At 35.6% G+C, this 22,075-nt stretch overlaps 1 protein-coding gene across 1 annotated transcript in view; it reads right to left on the bottom strand.

The window, feature by feature from the left end:
* Nucleotides 1-22,075, bottom strand: part of LOC121408385 (ubiquitin-protein ligase E3B-like) — a 34,857-nt gene that overhangs the window by 12,556 nt on the left and 226 nt on the right. Inside the window, exons 2-20 of the mRNA XM_041599845.1 lie at nucleotides 21,183-21,309; nucleotides 19,990-20,054; nucleotides 18,233-18,292; nucleotides 17,499-17,603; nucleotides 16,873-16,972; nucleotides 12,989-13,157; nucleotides 12,356-12,461; nucleotides 11,342-11,462; nucleotides 9,845-9,879; nucleotides 9,273-9,302; nucleotides 8,441-8,553; nucleotides 7,662-7,807; nucleotides 6,174-6,338; nucleotides 5,512-5,683; nucleotides 4,040-4,158; nucleotides 3,408-3,519; nucleotides 2,923-3,022; nucleotides 716-835; nucleotides 87-164 (exon numbers count right to left, since the gene is read on the bottom strand). Coding sequence (XP_041455779.1) covers nucleotides 87-164; nucleotides 716-835; nucleotides 2,923-3,022; nucleotides 3,408-3,519; nucleotides 4,040-4,158; nucleotides 5,512-5,683; nucleotides 6,174-6,338; nucleotides 7,662-7,807; nucleotides 8,441-8,553; nucleotides 9,273-9,302; nucleotides 9,845-9,879; nucleotides 11,342-11,462; nucleotides 12,356-12,461; nucleotides 12,989-13,157; nucleotides 16,873-16,972; nucleotides 17,499-17,603; nucleotides 18,233-18,292; nucleotides 19,990-20,054; nucleotides 21,183-21,309 — 2,043 coding nt within the window. The remainder of the gene's footprint in view (nucleotides 1-86; nucleotides 165-715; nucleotides 836-2,922; nucleotides 3,023-3,407; nucleotides 3,520-4,039; nucleotides 4,159-5,511; nucleotides 5,684-6,173; nucleotides 6,339-7,661; nucleotides 7,808-8,440; nucleotides 8,554-9,272; nucleotides 9,303-9,844; nucleotides 9,880-11,341; nucleotides 11,463-12,355; nucleotides 12,462-12,988; nucleotides 13,158-16,872; nucleotides 16,973-17,498; nucleotides 17,604-18,232; nucleotides 18,293-19,989; nucleotides 20,055-21,182; nucleotides 21,310-22,075) is intronic.

Raw genomic sequence — 22,075 nt, 5'->3', positions numbered from 1 at the left:
TTGGCAATCTGCTCAATATTACTACAGTCGAACAAAGAGACAAAGAGTTCAACTGGACTTCAGGATCTGGGCTAGTATGTTCATACCTGTTCATTGATGAAGTTGACTCTGATACAGCCTTTGAGGGACTGAGATGGCACTGATGCAAGCTGCTGATACCCATCCTAAGAATAATCAAAGATTAAGATTGGAAACATCATAATAATTAGTAATTATACTTGCTCATAAGGTTAATTAACACTTACTTTACCAGAACTCTCTCTCAGCACTCTACAATAATGCAGAATTACCTGGCTTTAGCAGAGCAGCTGTTACACGTTTCAAGGAATAAATTCCTACCAGGAACCCATTCACCTCACCTGGGTTGAGTGCATCACAATGTGGGTGAATTTCTTGCTGAAGGAAAACATGCCATGAGAGACAAGCAGGGTTCTCACAGGAGTATTATCTGGTAAACAATTTTTAGAGTATTTTTATACCCTACATGGACTGGAGGACCGATTCAGCCCCTAGACAAATTTTACTGATTACCGTAATTTGTAATGCAAGAAGCTTGTTATAATTTTATGAATAACAGTAACATATTATTGGGCGCTTAAGCATTCTCAATCAATGAGCTGTGAATTTAAATTGAAAGCTATATTCTTAAGTAAAACATTTGCTGTAATTTAAAAATTTGAATGCAGAGGGGTTTTTTTTACAATTTGCAACTTACCTCAACAAGCCTATTTCTATGTACTGTGATGTATGTCGAGTGCGGCTGTGACATTGGGGATTCTGTATAACCTAGAGTCTTCTTCTCATCGCTCACTCGTTTTCTGAATAATATCACTCTCTGAAAGAGTAAAAGTAACAAAAGTGTGAATGATTACTCTGAAGGTTTACATATAGAATCATGCACATACATGTAACTACAAAGAAAAGATCTGCTAAAAATAACTGAAACATATCAAAGCTAAAGATTAGACAAGCTCCTTTTGAAGGAGATCTGGGTCCTCATCTTAAAGGTCTAGTCCACCTCAGAAAAATGTTGCTTTGAATCAATAGAGAAAATCACACAAGCAAAATGCTGAAAATTTCATCAAAATCTGATGTAAAATAAGAAAGTTATGACATTTTAAAGTTTCACATTTGTTTCATAAAATAGTTATATGAACGAGCCAGTTCATATAACATCGAAATGAGAGACTTGATGATGTCACTCACTCACTATTTCTTTTGTTTTTATTGTTTGAATTATGCAATATTTCTATATTTATGAATTTGACAATTAGGACCTCCTTGCCTGATCCAGAACATTTTTTTTTTTAAATAATGGAATTCAGGGAGGAATGAAACTCCATTTCACATGACAATGACGAGAAAATAAAAATATTTCATGTAATCAAATACGAAAGAAATAGTGAGTGATATCATCAGTTCCCTCATTTACATACCGACTGAGATGTGCATATAACTGTTTTGTGAAATGAAGCGAAAGTTAAAAAATTTTAAAATTAGATTTCGATGAAATTTTCAGCATTATGCTTGTTGGATTTTTCTATTTTTATTCAAATCAAGTTTTTGTTGGGGTGGACTTGTCCTTTAAAGAAAGTTGTGATTGATCCTATAAACTGGAACTATATGGAAATCCACTTTTGTCATGATGTTTCCTACAGGATATGTGCACACTGTCCTTTGTAGACAAACAGGAGCACACCAAAATGTCAAGACAATGGTGAATGTATGAGTATGCATCATATCAAGGAATTTTATTGAATAAACATAAAGTCTAGATGTTGTTATTGCTGGCTTTCCATAGTTGTGGTGGATCGGATCAATCGCAACACTTTGTAAGACAGGGCCTAAGACCATATACATGTATTACAGATAATTTAATCATTACGTCAAACCCCCGTTTGGAGAAAGACCGTAGTTCAGACTGCAAACTGCGGTATTAGACCCCAAATTGTATTTGAGATCATTTGGGGTCGTTTCATAAAGCTGTTCGTAAGTTAAGAGCGACTTTAAAAACGACTGGTGATCATCGCCAATGGTGTGTACCATTTACCGCAAGACAGGATCACCAGTCGCTCTTAACTTACGAACAGCTTTATGAAACACCCGCCTGATCAACCCCACTTGGCCAGGTAATCCCCGCTGTCTCAATTTCACCTCCACAGGCCAGATTATGAGCGTTGAGCCAGGGACGAAATGATAAACAACAGCTGTGCTATTACGTAAGACTTCTCTGCCTGTAGTAGGACCTTCGGAATGAAATTATTGTATTCGATATTTAATCACGTTTTCAAAGGCATATTGTATTCAGAAATTCAATGTTAGTCCATTTTCAATTTCGAACGAAGAAAATCGACCTCGAAATAAGGAAAGTAAGTGAATAAAAATGGCGGCATGCTTTGCCGGGACCGCGCTCGGTTGTTATGTCATCTTCGGACCAAGGTCAAGAAACAGGTGTTTTGATACTTACTTGGGGCAGTAGGGTTTATCGTACTGGAGAAGAGAATTGATTAAAAAAAAATCCATGGAGTAGGTCCATGGAAAAACTGGGGTATAGTGTTCTCAATCGGAGGTTTTCGTCATGCAAACAGAGCAGATCAGAAACATTAGGCTGTGATGTTGAGCTATTTGCATACTCCCCTGACATTAAGCCAAGGGCATTTGAACTGTTTCAGAGGTAACAATTATTCTAATGCCCAAGCAAAATGATGTGTATACTGATGTGGATCCTTGTTACTTCAAAACTATTCCATAGGTACATGTGCCTTGTGTATACATGTTATTCTTACTAATGCCCTCAATGTGTATCATTTCACCATGTCAGTGCAAGAATGCCCTTAGCATAACATTTCTGTGCACCGCATCTGTGCAAAAATGCCTTTTTGCACACATGCAATGCGCAAAATAATTTGTGTATTGACTCACCTCTCTGTGTGGAATGACGTGAGGTATTTTTTGAAGGATGAGATCTGCTCTCTTTGAGCTTTTCTCCAGTTCGGACTTGAACGAGCTCATCTTCAGGTCCCTGAAAGTCAATAATAGAAAATCAATATTGCCAAAATCGTGAAAATACATTTGATTATCATCCAAATTATCCACATCAACAAGGAACTGGGGAGTTAGTGAATTTCAATGTTGGAACAATGGCGGCTAGGTCTCGCTTTTATTGGATTTGTACATGAAATCATGTTCTTGAGTCAGTTTGGTCTGACATAAAGGTAAAAAATCACGACTGACTTCAAAGCCATGTACCAGGGTGTCACAAATTTGGTTGCAAAACATGCATGGGACTCAGAAGAAGAAAGTCATCAGGAAAGTCATCAAGCATCGTGAGCGAAAACCTCTCGTATTGTATTGTGAAAAGTAGGGGCTGAATCGGCACTAAGGGTTGTGTATGAGTTAATACTTACTTGACAAGCCAATGTGAGGAAGGAGCAAATTGCCTTCTACAATCTTTATCATAGAGCAACATTAGTAGGGTGTGAGTTGAGCTGAATAGACTCTGCAGCTTAGGATTTTCATCTGAAAAGATAAGAAACGAGAGGCATGTTTGCATAACCAAGTGAGATTCATGTAAAAATCAATAATACTAGTAGTAATTAAAAAAAAAACATTAAAAAAGATCAGTCTCTCAAAGCATTGTTCTTTATTTTCTCCCCCTTTTTTTAAGGCCTCACTTAATTTCAAGTCCTTAGCTAATGAAGTTGGTGGTCTCTTCTGATATTGTTTATTGTTTGTAAATAAAAAGGGGGAAAACATCAATTAATAATGTCTACAGCATTGATAATGTAAATTTGTTTTCCAATTACTGTCATTTCCAGATTTTGTTCCTTTGTATCTCAAATATGAATAAATAAATAGGCAAATTATATGATATCATACAATGGAGAAATAAAATCAATGAAAAAAATGTGAGATTTGCACCACAGCAATCACCTCCTTTGTCAAGGCATTCATCTACGTTTCTTAACACAGATTGTACTTGTAAAAGATCTATGGTGGCATAAAAACACAAATCAAACTGTGAATCTCATTCACTTACCCAAATTGTGCTCCCAAATGACTTTGAAAACGAAAAGGTTGAGAAATGAAGACACTGCTAGAAGATCTTCAGGATGAAATGGAATCTGTTGATCGTAAAACTCTCCATCATCCAAGATTCTATGGTAAAACAGACAAAACGAACATTGATAAGCAACAATGCCAATAATTACACAATCAAACAATGTCAAAATGCCTCATTCATAGTCCAACTAGACAGTTATTTATAAAATAATGAGTTTGAAGCCCATTATAAAGGTTTTAGACAAGAACCAGTAATATTGATTATTTTGGATACACTATTATTAACGTGGAGCGTTGTGGCCCAGTGGATTAGTCTTCGGACTTTGAAACAGAGGGTCGTGGGTTCGAATCCCAGCCATGGCGTAATTTCCTTCAGCAAGAAACTGATCCACGATGTGCTGCACTCGACCCAGGTGAGGTAAATGGGTACCGGTAGGAAGTAATTCCTTAAGAAGCTGTGAGCGCTATGAACGCCTAGCTTAGCCGGGTAAGATAGGAGCGCCTTGAGCACCTAACAAGGTGGAAATGTGCGCAATATAAATATCCTATATTATTATTATTATAATGCTTTTAATTGCTTGATTCTGGTTGTGAAAATTGAAACATGACTGAACATCAGATTAACCTCAGCACTCTCTTGATAATGTTGCTCTTTTCATTATAAAGGCCATCCAAATTCTACTTTTGGTAGAATTCATCATATCATCAATGGATCCTCACCCCATTACAACAATTTTCTTATACACCACTATCAACCTGCACACACACTGTGATCATCCCAGTCTAGTCTCTTACATATTCCACTATCTAACAAATCATGGGGCGATCAAGCCTTTGCTCATGCCGGACCAGCACTGTGGAATTCGCTACCACAGGAGCTGAAGAGTTCAAACTCTGCAACATCCTTTAAGGGCAACCTAAAATTGCATTTGTTCACCAGCAGGTAATAGGTTTGAAGACAGACATTTTCCCTTACTTTCTTGTACTTCTCTTAATGGTTCGCTTTACTTATATGTTTGCTCTCTTCTAAGCGCCTTGAGCATTTAATCAAAATGGAAAAGATGCTATATAAATCATATGTATTATCATTATTATTATCTAAAAACTTAAATCTATATTAAGTTAATATAGATTTAAATCTATATTAAGTATATATACATGTATTATTATTATTAAAAAAAACTTAAATCTATATTAAGTTTGATACTGCAAACAACAAAAAATAGGCAAATGTCATATCCTGATTTTTTAATCCAATTTCACTGGTAAATTTTACCCATGTACAGATATATTTTTTTACAGCACATCTTCATCCTTTTCAAGTTTCCATTTCATTCACATTTTTGCTATCTTCTGAAAAGAACAATATTCATTCACGTGAGAGACACACAGACTTAATCAATAAGCCCTTACAAAATGTAATTTTTTTATCATGTAAGAAATACATACGCAATGAGGTAGCTGGCACTATCACAGAAGAGCATTAGCACAGAGAGAATAGACTGCTGGTCTGATGGACTACTAGCCAAACAGTCCTGGAACACTCTGAGACCACCATGAGGACCTAGTTCTGCTATGAATCTCCACAGCCTAGGCAGGAGCAGGTCCCGATAACTCAGGCCTAAAAGATGCACAAAGAAATCACTCCAAATGAGACACTTATCAAAGTTTTGGCAAGGAGATTTACAACAACAATATTGTAACTCAATGAAATAACTGCAATTGGGCAATTCCATAAGTATATATGTGTCTGACTATTTATAACTGGGACCTTCTACGAAGACTACATTGGAAGGAAAGACAACTATAAATTACAGGAAAGACGTATGAAAAGTTTAAATACTCTCAAATTATCATGGACAGAGAATTACTTGAAGTGAGGTAAAAATTAACAACCATGAGGTTTGACAAAAAGGAGGATTATTTTATGGATTACTGTAATTGCTAAAATAAGTTACAGATGATAAACAAATGAATATATGAGTATCAACAAATTATCTTACATTCCATGATACCTGCTTTACGTTGTATACTTAAGTAACAAAAAAAATATATCAACTCTAAAACTTGAGTTACAGAACTTTTTGAAAGGTTTATTTATTTGTAATTACCAGTTAGTATATCTCTCCTGAGTTCGGTCAATGTACTGAGAGCAGTCTGATACATGGAACACAACGAACACACAATGATCACTTCCTGTGAGCTAAGGCTCTTGCATGACTTTTGATTTCCCAGCTTTGATGTCATGCGCTGCAATTTCTTCAGAATATTGCCACCTGTAAATAAGAAGAGTTTTTAAAAATCTGGTTTTGTCCTTGACATATTACACTTGGAGACATTGTCCTTTTTCCCCTCCTTCCACCTTTACATATCATGCAATGATTCACCAACAAAATGCAATAAATCTTCAAATCCATTTGCTTCATCCACAACGCTATTACAAATATTGTCAATGTCATTTGTTCCATTGTTCCTACTTTTTCTTATGACTTCTTCATCTTCCTCCTGTTTTTCAAGTTCTTCATTCTTGTTTCTTCCTCCTTTATCCTCCCCACTCTTCTTCTCAATATTCTTTTTGTCTTCCTCTTTCTCATCTTTTCTTCCTTCTTGATGCTACTCCTCCTCCTTCCCCCTTTCCTCCTCCTCCTTCCCCTCCACCTCTTCCTCCTAATTCCTCATCTATTACCATCATTTAGAGAGTTTTCGCATTTGCTTCAGAGCCACTCTCTACAACACACTAATTCCTCCAAAAATGCTGGTGAAATCACAAAGGAGATCCAATAGGCTTTTGTTGAAAAATGGTGGACTAGGATCTTTCACCGGATATTGCAAATATGTCATTGTCCAGAGTCAAGACACTACGCTGCTGTACCCGGTCCACCAACTTTCAACAAAAGACTCTCATCTCTCCATTGTGATTTGACTCCATTGTAATTACACTCATCCCATCAACCAATGTCCCTTGTTTTTTTTTTACAGACATGTATTTTTATTCATTTAAAATGGTTCATTTCAACAAGGGTATCTTAAGCGGCTGAAAAGCCGAATTCCATTACCCTTTACAATCATTTACATAAAAATACAATCAATATCAAATAAAAAATTCAATTTACACAAATTCTACATCATAAGAAATATCAAAACACATATAAAGGTTGTATATCATGTTGGGGGTGCATGTATTAAATTACAACATTCATCCCCATCATGATAAACCAAAATTGAAAATACATACGGCCAAATAACATAAAAACAATGAATTCTGTCAAACCAGAAATTAGCATGGAAGAGATTGGAGAAAGGAAAAAAAAGAGGAAGAGAGAGAGAAAGAGAGAAAGTGTGTGTGTGTGTGTGAGAGAGTGTAACAATTAGAATTTCTACTATCATAAATCCTGGTAGATTTAAATGATTCAGTATTAAGTGTACAATATTTTAGTCAACTGGCCACAAGAGATGAAGCATCGTTAGGTCATACTGCCACCATGTTAACAAAGATTATCAATCATCACCATCACCCACAACATCACAAACATCCCAGTTAGCTATCATCCTCTTCAAAAAACCATCATCACTCCTGTCAATCTCTTCTCTGTTCTAACCTTTATTTGGAGTCTTGCCATCTAAATGGCTGGAGACCTCTTCTGGTTGAGGTCCTTTGAGCACACCCAGAACGCAAGTCTGAAGTATGGTCTGACCCCACAGATGCTGCAACTGCTGCGTCACAAAGCCCATGGCCTCCTGTAACCTGAAATACAAAGAGTGATAATAATGATAATAATACAAATACATAATGTTGCGCAGAGCAAGATAAGACTCAAAAGGATTTAAAGAATCAGCTACAGAAATCACAACCATAATAGGCTGGCGATTAATTGCACACTCAGTACTCACGACTGACTGTACAATGTAGTCAATATAATCAATCGTAGAAATATGTTCTACGATCATTGCTAAGCTTTTTGTTACCGGCCCCTGGAATACAGATCAGAGAAGAAACAGTAAAGCTGAAAGAGGCTTTCTTAAAGGTTCAAATCCAAATACAAATTAAAACTCCTTCGTGAAACAGGTCCCAGGGCACTCCTCTTCATTAACTCTACCAAGACACAATACCCTCAAAGACCATTTCAACACTGGGTGATTTCAAGTTCAGTGTTGACCTTTTGGTGTTGGTGTTAGGTCAATTATTACACGATTATAACACCAAAAATAACATGAAGATTGTCCCAAAAAGTCACTCACTAGTTGTTGAGATGTCAATTATGTGATCTGGATAAGTTTTAAAAAATCTGAATTAGTTTTGGAGCTAGAGGAAGCAATCCAAATTTCAACACTAACACCAACACCAAGGCCAACACCGGACTTGAAATCACCCACTGACCTGTTATCAAACGGCTGTGAGAACCATCCTAACACAGGATGCCATGATGTGGTGTTCGACTTCTTCTTTCCAACAAACGCCTGGCAGTGGTTCAATAACGTGGTTGTCACATTCTACACATGAACAGATATCAAGGACATAAATAAAAAGCGATTCACAAATATGTTAAATTTGCAAATAGCTAACTTTGGTATATGAAATATGGCAATATAAAAATTGTACAATCATATCAAGTCATGTAAGGTGTATAATACTGATGAGAAAATGACACCACCTACCCTTCTCACAAGAAATAACATCATTACATGCAGAAATAATTGTTCACCATCTCACATTTTTTTCTGCATTATAAAACATCTAAATTCACATCAAATTTTTCACCCAACTTTCATTTGTTTTAGACCTTTTCAAACCACGTTTTACTTGGGAAGGGGGTCATTTCAGACCACAGCCACAAAACATGCCTGATCGGAGAGAAATTTCACAGACAAAGATACCTGTATAGGATGCCACTATGGGTTTGTTTGTTGGGGAGGGGGGGGGGGGTTGCTGACAAAATTGTTTTGTATTATATAATTATACTAATCAAAATGAGACATGTAATAATTCTATTTTGTTATCATCTCCATCCGCTTGGGTGTTTGATTGAGAATTGAGCCATCTCTTCTATAAAAGAATATGTGAAATCAAAATCATCACTGAAAACAGACAAATATGATGTGTGATGGAAATGTCATTTGAATAACAATTCATCATGCAAGAACATGTCACAAAAGATGAAATCTATGGCTACATTCTAAACATCTTCAGATCATCTACGAATGCAACTTACCATGAATATCTGTAGATTATTAATCAGGCTCTGTAAAGAAAATCAAAACCACAAAGTAAAGAGAGTGGATGAAAATAATTTTAATCTTTAATAAAGTGAACAAAATAGAAAGAAGTCTACATCTGAATAATGTGCATATCTGTACATGTATTTGTTGTTTTGAAGAATCTTATGCCAATTTCACCGGTAGCTTGTAGTCATATTTCTTGAGATGTTTATTGGTACATGTCATGCGCAGTATATTTCACTTTTTTGTTGCAATGAGCAACTACATGCACACACTATATGCAGAATTTACCTAACCCTGTACAGTTTGGCTACTTTAAATGAAAAAAAGTTGGTGAACTCTTATTCATGTCTTAAGTTTTCAGCTAGCACATAAATTGCTAATGATGCCTCTCAAAGAATATGTCATTAATTATTCTCTAAACAATTTTTCGCAAAGCATTGCAAAGTATGTTGAGGGCTGATTGATCCCCCACCCATTCTGGTCAAAACAAGGTAAACGTTTTAGCCATTTAACAAATTGCAGACATTTGAATAGTAAAATGCATACAAACACATGGACTTACTTCATTATCAAGATGAGCTAGATGGACCATGTTTGCTAATTTTAGAAGAAAAAAAATATCATGAAACAATAATATTAGGAAAAGAATGACCATTGCAGAAGTATGCATCATATTTAGACAAAACTTTGAATGGACATACATATGTGCATCCTGGATGTTAGCATCTCTGACTGGCCATACACTATTTGTGATTAATCACATCGACTGCAACTGTTTGTAAGATGGTGCCCAGGGGAGCGTTTCATGAAAGGACTTGTCAGACGTTTTATCCGACAAGTCCCATTTTATCCGACAGTTACTATAGTAGCAGTTCTTCTCAACCAATCAGAATCCAGGAAAGTTGTCAGATCTGACAACTTGTCGGACGAAAAAATTGATGAAACACCCCCGGGGGGGCGTTTCATGAACACTTTTGTCTGACAAGTTGTCAGATCTGACATCTTTCCTTGATTTTGATTGGCTGAATGGCACTGTTACCATAGTAACTGTCGGATAAAATGGGACTTGTCGGATAAAACGTCCGACAAGTCCTATCATGAAACGCTCCCCAGGTGTTCACTTTATCACCAGGAGTAGAAACACATTAATATTCACTTAGCTGCCTTGTTGCAAATTCATTATCTCACTATGGAATTTCCATTCAACAAAGTCCAAAGTAATTGACAGATGAAGTGGACATTAGACCATGTGGGCACTGGACTAAATGAGAACTAGACTAAGTTGGTATTAGACCAAGAGTAATGTAGACCAAATGGCAATCAGACCAAGTAGACCAAATGGCCCATATTCTAAAACAGTTTTCCATTGTACCATGGTACAAAACCAAGGACTATCCGCATGTCTGTACACAATACATGTAATGATTATTTCATCACTTGCCTTAAAATAAAAAATTTAATTAAATGCACGCTTTTGGCAAAGGATGCTCAAAGAGAAGATAATAATGAGAAATTTGCATAATCCATGTTTTTGTACCATGGTACAATTGAAACCTCTTATTGAGAATACTGGCCATTGGGCTCAGCTTACAATGGTATAAGACTATCTGAGAAGTAGAACTTCATACATACTGTGTCTGAGACACCATTCTCACTACGTTCCTAAAACTAGTTTACTGGAAACTAGTTTAATGCGAAGTGAGAACGGTCGAAGCAATCTTCAAAACCAGTTCGGAAAACCACCTCACAATGTAGTTTTCAAGATCTCCGTTAACTGTTTTAGTGCAAGTGAGGACACAACCGTTCTTCTTGAAGCGATCTTCGCACATTTTGAGAGCGCTACTCCACACGACAGGTGTAGAATGTCTACATGTCACCCCACTGAGAGCGTTTCCTTAGCAACAAGATCGCTTTACGTGAAGTGATTTTGAAAACCACTTTCGTGTGATCAAGTGGGAACGCTAGCAAAGCGATCTTCCAAACTGGTTTCCTGAACCGGTTTCCAGTAAACTAGTTTTAGAAAACATGAGAACAGCCTCCAACATAATAATCCACTTACCAAGAAGACAGAGAGAATAAGTAGCGTCCACCATGGACAGGATAGACCTGCATCCTCCTTCTGTGCTGAGGTACTTCAGGCAATGAGGCAAGAGGGCACTGTTCTTCATCGCTGTCAGCGTCTGGCAAAATATGGAGATGTGTTCAAAGTTCCTTACATGTCAGCCTTTCAAAAATCATGGGTCATTCGGTTATTTGCGTGTGTGACCAAATCGTGAAAAATTGTTCATTCAAACCATTTTTAAAAGTCATTAACTATCTCAAAAGTCTAACATTTTGGATTGAGTTTAAAATCTGACTCCAAATGAGAGTCCTTCATTTCATCTCAAAGTCAATATTTGGTTGATTATGCATGCCATGTGACATTTCATGAAAATGAGGCATATTTCTCATCTCTATCAAACCTATACTTGATGGGTTTCGTAAAAAAAAAGATTCTCACCATGTATGAACGCTAATAAAATTTTCATAAAGGTTTGTGGCACCATATCTAAGCGAGGCTTAGTCCAACTCTATGTAGTTCTAGTGACTGCCTGTCCTTAATAATCACCAGCTCATTAAGGCCAAGTTTGTCAATTTTCATCAATAATTTCTAATTAATTGCATTATATTATTTAAAACTTGTTCATAAATACCCAAAATACCACTTTCCTTTCAAATTTGAGCAGTCTTAAAGCACAATTTTTGATGTATTTCAGATTCTCTTTATTCATAATTTCTCTAATGTCTTCTAAAGTTGATGATAGATGGCTGAACAAGCCACTCACTGGGAGAAAATAAAAGATGTACAACACTTTTCTGATCTAACTTTGTGGTCCTTATACGCAGGTATCCATACATTTCAATTCCTGTTTGTAAAAATTCACTTATTTCTGCTACTAAAAGGTGGTGCTCAATGACTGAACAAGCCATGCACAAGGAGAAAATGAAAGATGAAAACACTTTTCTATTCCAACTTATGTGGTCTTAATAAATAGGTTTTTATGTATATTTCTGTTTGTATGCTTTCACTTACTTCTGCTTTAGCTACAGAAAGATGGCTGAACAAGCCAGGCACAGGGAGAACATGAGAGATAAAGATACAGAGTAGATTGGAAGAGAAATTCCCAGCTACAAGAGGCCTGCAAACCAATAAGAAAAGAAAGAAAAATAAAAGACATACTACATTACACAGCATCAACAAAGGAATGTTACACTCCATGGGAGAATTATGTACATCATTCCATTTGGATTAGCTTATATTATCAGTAAGCAAACACAATCCTCCACGTCCATCCCCGCCTCCCCGAAACTGAAACATAACATATATGATAGATGAATGCTGTTTTCAACAGTGCACCATGGTTAAATAATTTCTTTTTTCATCAACAAATCAATATCACATTTGAACAGGAAGGGACTTTTTTATGTCGTTTTCTGTTCATCCCCCGGAAATTATTGGCTCATAAGATATTCCAATATTGCATGAATTGCAGATGAATGCAAAATTTGCCTTATCAAAGATACATTCATAGAAACTTCTCATGATAAAATTACAACCATTACTTAAATGACGTTTTTCAAAACCATCAAAATAGGCCAGCCCAACTGATATGCATGCAAGGTGAATCAAACATGACATTAAGGAAGGGAGAATACCAGTACATACCTCCACGCTACCACCATGGTCGCGTTAAGGATTGTCGGAGACAGAGCAGGCTGTCGCTTTGTCAGGCCCTCCTTGAGCAATGTATGGATGACAGGATACAGTCCCTTGGCAACAAGATGGCCCATGACATTAGAACAGATCTGTCCCATACTGGCTCGTAAGGCATCAGCTAGAATGTAATAAAGATATCATGATCAACAGATAGCTGCAGTTGGAGCTGTGTAAACCAGTGTTGTAGTGCCTTGATGCTCGGCCTTGGCCTTAAGGCGCCTTAAGGCCTATTTTTTCAAAGCCTTAGCCTTGAGAGGGCCTTGGCCTTGAGGATTTTGAGCCTTGAAATTTCAAGGCATTTTCAAGGCTTATTCAAGGCATTTTGTATTTTGTACTTTTATTTGTTTTATATAAGTAATTATAAATGTTTCAATTGTTCTGTATATCTAATGACACTAAATACTACCAGTCAGCAGTAGCAGCAGCAGAAGCAGTAAGTGTACTTAGCAGTGCCATCAATTGCAATTATAATCATAACAATTATGAAACAAAGAGAAGTGATGAAAATTAATATTATTTATTGGTAATATGATGTAATCATGACTAATAAGGATAATGACCATATCAATAATAATGCTAATAATTATAAGGATTATAGTCAGTGACGTAACTACATGGGGGACATGGGGGCACGTGCCCCCCCCCCATCGGCTGACTAAAAAAAAGGAGGAAAAGAGGGAGAAAGGAATGTTATAATTATGTTATGTTACATATGTTACGTTCGCAGTAGTGGATTGGTGAAAGATGTCTGCTCTCCATCAGTTCCTAGAATGAGTCCTTAAAATGTCCCTTTTTCTGTTTTCTGATCTGAATATCAAAAATTTTCAGCTCGCGCTTCGCGCTCGCATCATTTGGTTAGTGAACTACGTAAGGTCTTCTTGAATTCCTACAAACAAGCCTTAAAATGCCCCTCTTCAGGTCTGAATTTCCTAAATTTTCAGCTCGCGCTTCGCGCTCGAAAGATTTGATTAGTAAGATGGGTATGTTAATCATGATTACAAGTGCTTTATGTGCATGTTTAGATGTGATTCTAACAAAATCAGCAAGCGCTTATTGGCACTCCCATTAGATGACTATGGTGAGATGTGTATAATCTTAATAGATAAAAGATTCCTAAAATATAGTCCTTAAAATCTTCCTGTTTGGGGTCAATATTTACAAAAATTTCAGTTCGCGCTTCGCGCTCGCATTATTTAGCGAGACAGGTACGTATCATGATTACAAAAGATTGATTGTAATGTCCCTTTTTAGGTTTGAATATCAAAAATTTTAAGCTCTCGCGCGCTCACTAGGCAATTCCAAGTTTTTGCTGGTGCCCCCCCCCCATGCCGTGACCCACGTTACGCCACTGATTATAGTGATTTTATGACAGGAATAATTCTGACAGATCTGACTGCAATTTTGACAACAATTTTCATACTTTAAAAATAGCTTACTCTAAAGAATGATAACAAGGTTGATTTCTATTCCATTAGGTTTTCCTTGTATTATTTTCTTTGACCAACAAGAATGTTTTAAGTCTTAATGATATTCTGAAAAGATTCGGTAAACTTGAACACAAACTTCAATTTTGTCATTTCCAAATGGGCTATGGCATCAATGGCATGATGAGCCAAATATTTTGAGGGGCCAAGCATGGCATACAGAGCAAAATTTTAGGTTTCAAAATCAACAAATTTTGGATTGTGCTTGCATAAATTATTGTTAAGTAAGGTTCGCATTCAATTTACACAAAAAAAATGCTTAGAATGTCTAGTTTTTAGGTCGGAATATTACAAATTTTTGAGCTCGCGCTTTGCGCTCGCATTATTTGATTGGTGAGTTATGTATCCTATTTATGAGTCACTAAATGCAGTCCAGAACAGCTTCCTTTTCTGGTCAGTAAAAATTTCAGCTTGTGTTTTGTGCTCGCGTTAATTTGTTTAGTAAGATGCACACCTTTTCCATGATTACAAAAACAGCTCGAAATATTTAAATTCATTTCTTATTACATCTTATTACAACATCTCGCAAGGATGCCCTTTTAACAGTGATTAGCACCATAATTGACCCAAAATCGAGTTTTACAACTTCAAAATTGTTTTTTTTTCAAAACCACTTGCTCGCTATGCTTTCTATAGCGGGAAATTAAAGCCTTAATCAAAATATCTGTCTTATCAATTAGAAATAACTTAAAAAAGCTTTGCTGAACTTAATTTCCACAAAACACACAACTTCTTCACACAGTTGATAATCTCATTTTGAAAACATCTGTTTGCACCAAAATTCTCATTTTGACTTATACTGTAAGTGCATTTTTGGCTTTGACCTTCCCCCCCCCAAAAAAAAAAAAATTCTGCCTCCCCTGTCCCAGGTAGAGGAGAAAGACGTATGTTAAGAATGGGCATGCCAGGATCAGATCACCTTGGTAATAATAATTATTGCAATGTGAATCGCCTAGAACAATAATTAAATGTACGAAGGTAACTATATACTTATTTTAATTTTATGTCTAAATCTACATGATCTATCATGAAATTATTTTCGGTTTAAATGTACAAGGGTCGAAAATTTTGCTCGCTCACACCTTTTATACATTTGGTCCTGTGTGTCATGTATGCCGCCTAAGCATTGTTGTCTAATTTTTTTTCCATATATTGTACAATTGAAATGCCTTGGCCTTGGCCTTGAGGTTTTCAGGCCTTGGCCTTGGGTTTCCATGCCTTGGCCTCAGCCTTGGTTATTGAAGCCTTGGCCTTGGGTATTAAAGCCTTGGCCTTGGCCTTGGAGGTTTGAGCCTTGACTACAACACTGGTGTAAACAGACCAGCGCAGGATTAGATCTCGATTTATACATTCAGTTACAATTTAACGATAGTCTGATGCAAACTTTTATAGGTGATTCTAAACCTATGGGCCTGTATTCTGAAGTCAGGTTTAAAGTTGTAGTTAAAGTATGGGAAGCCAAATGTATCAAAATTTTTACTACTTTGTATGTTTCCTGTGCTTACTGTGCTCTTTCCTGATTCAGCCATGGTAAAAACAATCATCTATTTATACATCCTAGACAATTATGAATGATTTGAGAGCCAAGTGAGCTGAAGTATGATACCTCTACTGTTAGTGATTTATGTAACAATTGGCTATCCATACTTAAACCACAACTTTAAACCTGAGTTTAAGTTAAACCTGCTATCAGAATATGGGCCATGGTGTGTTAATTTATTAGCAGGTGTAGGAATAGAGTTTTAAAACCAATACAGATTATTTTGTAATTGTTAGGTACATTCTTCTCTTTCCCTCATATAGAGAAGTCGTCATCTCCCCTTTCCTGACCCGAATTTGCTGAATCCAGCAAAAGATGTTCATGGTCAGACTGGATAGGGCAAAAAATTAGCCAAGCCTCAAATATAATGGTATTGTACACATATTTCCACTGCTTTCAACAGATTCTGGAGCCATCAAATTTTAATCTTAAAAGCATTTTCCATCAAATTCCAAGACAGATTGAGTGAATTCAAAGCAAGTCTTTCCATACATGGACCCCTGGGCCTCGTCTTACAAAGAGTTGTAATTGATCCTATCAATCGCAACTATGGATGGCCAGCAATGTCAACATGTATTATGCATGTTTGTTCACAATATTTTCTAGCTATGATGTATATTCATGCATTAATTGTTTTCTTTAAAAATTCACAGTGCTTCTCTTTGTTTACAGAGGACATTGTGCAAATTTCCTGTGGAAATAGTTATGACACTGATGAATTTCAATAGAGTTACGATTAATTGGATCAATCGTAACTCTTTATAAGACAGGGCTGAGATCTAAACTGATAACCATAAAAAAAAACTTACCTTTTGGTATCTGAAATATCTTCCATGTAGCAGTATCTGTGAATGTGATGAGCATGTGAAGGTGAAGGGCTATGCTCTTGGCAGCAATTGGCAAGTCAGGCTATCAAACAAAATCAAGATACAAAATTAGTAGTAATATACAAATGAAAAAACACCAGTCAACAAAAGATAAACATTCATGTTCAATTATATATTTTTTCTGTTTCTGAATCCTTTTGAATTACAGAATAATGGGCATGACTCAACTGTATGACCAGACAAAAAGTGATCACAAGTTTGTCTTCAAATTTTGAAGATTACAGATTTTCTTTCATAGATTGTGATAATCTTATTGATGATTTCATTAATTTTTCACAAGAATTTAAAACTTTTCAGTTGTTTTGGCTTGATTAAACCACTTTTACTTTATTCCCATAAATCAATTTGTTTGTATATTTGTAAATTCACTAATTCACTATTTCTTCCTAGGCAAAACTGCACAAGCTCACTATTTCATTGAGCATGTGCAGTAATACCCATGCGAAATAGTGACACTGTCCTTAAACACATGAACACAAATTGACCAATTTATCTAAAATACTCATTGAAATTCATAAAAGGAATAAAATAATGCACTACGAAATTACCTTAAGTTTCTTGAGTTGTGATGCACAGAGCCATAGTATCTGTTTGAGTTGCTGAATCCACGGTAACACATATTCTTTGGTAAGAGCCAGTGAAACATACCACACCTAGAATGATCACAAATATTAAATGCTTTTAATGAGTAGCCAAAATAACATATTGCTATTAAAATACCTTTAAATTGGTATGTTCCTACATGTATTTATTATCTATTTGATGCAGGTCCTATTTCGCCTAAGATGCAAAATACTTTTTTAAAGGTGTCAATGTAGCTCAACAACCAAAAAAGTAATTAGGCAATTTTCTCTCTTATAAGCCAAAATGTTAATCTGGGCTTCATAAATAAAAATTCAAAGGAGTACCTCTCTCTCTCTCTCTCTATATATATATATATGATAAAATATGAATTTATGACATTCAACTTATGACAAAATATAAGATTGTATTTATTTATCTATTCATTCATCAATCTAACCATCCATCCATTTATTTATTCATTCATTTACTAAAGACCATAGTTTTTAGTAAGAACTGCAAAGCGTTTCAATTGAACTAGCTCACTATGCACATTTCTTCACATTTTGAGACTGAGGCTGAGCAAAAGAAAAGAGCATTTGTGACCAACATAAAGGCTCAAGACATGTCCAAAGACACATAACACTGCTTTAAATTATTAATTTAAAGCAGTGTTATGTAATATCTGTTTAAAACAGATAAAACCATTCCATCAAATTACCTTTGCATCTTTACTTGATTCCATACTAGCAGTCAGGTATCTGCAGATTTTTTCAAATCTCTGTGATAAGGAATATTTTCAAAAGGAGGAAATTATGTCCATCATTTAAAGGGACAGTCCATACTGACACAAAGATGTACTTGATATAATCAGAACAATGTTTTGATATCAATGAATGTTTTTTCAATGCATACTTTGCACACACATATGAGTCCACAGGGTTTTGAAAGCACCTGAGCCCTGGTACATAAAGGCCCGAATTCACAAAAGCCGCGGTTTTGAAAACCCACGGTTGAATCCATGGTTTATGCAGATTTCCTGTATAAATTACACTTAATTTGGCGCATATTGGGCATGTGTATAGAAAAGTGTCCATGCTGATGAGTGCTTTTGTCACAGTGCACCAAATTGATGCCTGTTCCCATGGTTAGATATGCTATTTTGTTCATGAGTCCACTGTTTGAATAGTGGACTCATTAATTGACTCTCTTATTTACTCCATTGGCTCTTTTTTTAGATAAGCAGTTTGCAGCAGCTTCTTTTTGCCTTTGTAATTAAAAAAAGACTCATGAATAAAACAGCATTGATAACCATGGCAACAGGCGTTAATTTGGTGCACTGTGACCAAAGCGAGCATCAGCATGGGACATTTTTTAATATACGTGGTAAAATAAGCGTTATTTATACAGGAACTCTGCATAAACCATGGACTCAACCGTGGGTTTTCAAAACCACCTTGTGAATTCGGGTCAAAGCCAGTTGACTGATCATGGGACTGATTTTCATGACTGATTGCATTGGTTAGTGTGCATGATCAATTATAAAAATCCTCCCCAGAATCAATCACTAAGTTTTATGTTACAGGGCCCCAGGCCCGGAAATGGTTAATTTGTCAAAACAACAGCAAATTCAAGTATTTTCACACCTGAGGTGGGTGTTACATAAAGCTGTTTGTAAAGTTACTCACAACTTTATGCATGAATGGAACATGTTATTAGGTCATAAATCAATTATATAGGGATATCACATAGCACAAGAAAGGATCACAAGTCGTGCATAAAGTCATTCATTTCTTATGAACAGCTTTATGAAACACCCACCCGTTCTGTGTCCATATACATGTATATAAATCCTATAAAACATTACGTGGATAAAAAAGTTAAAATCGTAAGAAAATCTAGACCAACATAAAAGTAGAAAAAATACCCTGTATATTTATTGATAAACTACAGAAACATATCCCCCTTCTCTTGATTTTTGCTCTTCTTCGCATGTACAAAAAAAAATTCTTTAATTTTTCTCACTAAAGCATTTTTGGTTGGCTAAACATATCTTGAGTCACATCTTATTAAAGCTAACGATAAAAGTCTCTGTTTCTGGTCATGCATGTACACATCAAATCAATACAGTTGAGTGTATCCCCTCCCTGGGTGATTTTTTTTTAACATAAAGTACTTTATGCTATAATGTAACACAAAATTGAGCCCTTGGCAAATTTGTAGTTGTTTTTGCTTATAATTTCCTTTATCAAATTGTGCTCATACTACATGGGCACCAAAATATCAATGATTGACCCAATCTGACCAAATCTAAACCATGTTCTCTTACAATCACAATCAGATATTTTCATTTCAATTAATCATTATTTTTATAAGGGAGGGGTGGGTGGGAGTATTCCTAATGTTAGAAAATACAGTCAATAAATCATGATACAAGACTAAAAGCAATTTAAAAGACACTTAGAAGGTGAAAATTACCTTTAAATCTTTCTTCTCATCATATATGTAAAGGAACCTCTTGATAGCAGTATAAACTTCAGCAGCTATGAAGAAAGAACAAATTACCACAGATAAGTCAAAAAGGCTATTTGTATAAAACATTTAAACTCTTCACTAAGATTTTTGCTGTGTGCTTTGAACCAAGCTCAGCATCTTTTACAGTGGCATTTCTGCATTCCTATTGCTTCATGTATGCTGAAATGGAATTAGAAGCAAAAAGAAGCTGAGTGGGATTCCAAACGAATAATTTAGACACATATCAATACACTAGTCATTCACTTCAGTCATGAAGAAGAGTTCCAAGTGAATTATGAGGCCTCTGAGGACCTTCAGCCAAATTCAACCTCAAACTTTAAACCATAAAGCCTGACACCTGGCCACTTTCTGACCTCCTCTTACAATTATCTCAACATCTTGTGACAGGAGGAACCCTTGTGGATATTAGTCAGATCTACTATTACCAAGTAAAAATTTCCTTTTCTCCTTTTCGTTACTTTTTGTACACATTAGTAATATCTTAGTCGTGTCAGATTATGAACTGCATATCCAGCAAACCATACATATTATTAACCTTTTCTATTTTTCACATCTACTGCCCAGCAAGAATGCGGTAGGTCCCAATTTCCTGAATCCTTGGTTTCATTCATCTGATCATCCCCCCCCCCCCTTCATCATGTGAACACAATCAATTGAGCCACATGTCATGTTGGCTCAGATGAAGGGGAAAGGTGATTCCTCATATATTTCTAGAATGTGACTTGTAATTTCTTTTCCAACTTGTAATTTTCATCTATGATGAATGAATAGTGTTTCAGGCAATACCCAGAAAGATCTTTATAATATATATTCCCTAAATAACAGAGTTAAAAATTCTGATCACTTTCAATTTGTTTTTTATTTGTTTTCCCAGTTAATTGTGAATTCCTGTAAACTTACAAAAGAGGGTTTAAACATTTTACAAATAACTCAACCATTCACTCATTCATCATGTTCATGCCTATTTTCTTTGTAAAATATAATTGCCTTAAAAAAAGAAATGATTTGATTTTACTTTTAATATCTAATTTAAATCAAATAAATCTGTTCTTTGTTAAATGAATTTGTAAAAGACGAGAAAAGGGTATAATCTTAAATCATTATTATTACAACTTCTAATTATACAACCACAATACCTGGAAAAAAGTGTGTGATTGCATCAGGATTGTCTGGGCTACCAGGGTTTGCATCCAGAATCTTGTCAATATCCTGTAACATGGCTCTCTTGTATCTCCTCCGGCATACAAAACCTCGCACAAGAGACTTTGAAAAACAGAGAAACAGGCAGAAATAAGAAGATGGGAAATAAAGAGGGGAGGAAAATAATTCAAAATATTTTCCAAAGAGAATGAAAAAAAATACACTCAGTTTCACATTTGAAAACACATAATGGTAGTGGATCGTATTACCGAACACTTTTCATGAATTCAATCATATCAAACACATTATTCTCATAAATAAAATTCCCCAAACTTTCACCATAAATACACAATTACCTACAAAATATAAATATGTAAAAATTTTGCCGAAAACAATTTTCTTTTTTATGATATTAGCTTCCAATCGGACGCCTCTTCGCATGCGAAATATTTTGGTCACTTGAAAAAGGTATCGTATTATGCTATTACCGAACGCGTGTTTTCTATGGGAAAAATTAAGAAAACAACAAAATCACTGATGAGCTATTTTGACCATATTTTATTATTTTTAGAATATTAAGACTTTCAAAATGTGTTTTTGACGATTTTCATCATCTTTCTATTCAAGTTCCCTTTGGAACTTGATGTTCGATGTTGCAAAGTTTTGAGCGTATGAAATTATTTTCTGACGCGTAACTGCGTAAGATGTGCGCGTTCGGTAATACAATCACTCACTATACTTTCTTTTCTGACAAAAAAGGTCTAGATACATATAATTCCCAATATTCAAGCTGCGCTAACTCAACTGAGCTGAGCTGAGCAAGCTCGCTAATAAAATAACAGTACCGTACTGGTAACACAGAATACAATACATGGGGCTTCACTCAAAT

Source organism: Lytechinus variegatus, chromosome 2 (genome assembly GCF_018143015.1).
Source record: "Lytechinus variegatus isolate NC3 chromosome 2, Lvar_3.0, whole genome shotgun sequence".
NCBI lineage: Eukaryota > Metazoa > Echinodermata > Echinoidea > Temnopleuroida > Toxopneustidae > Lytechinus > Lytechinus variegatus.
Note: the sequence above shows the minus strand (reverse complement) of the source record. Positions and strands in the feature narration are given on the sequence as shown.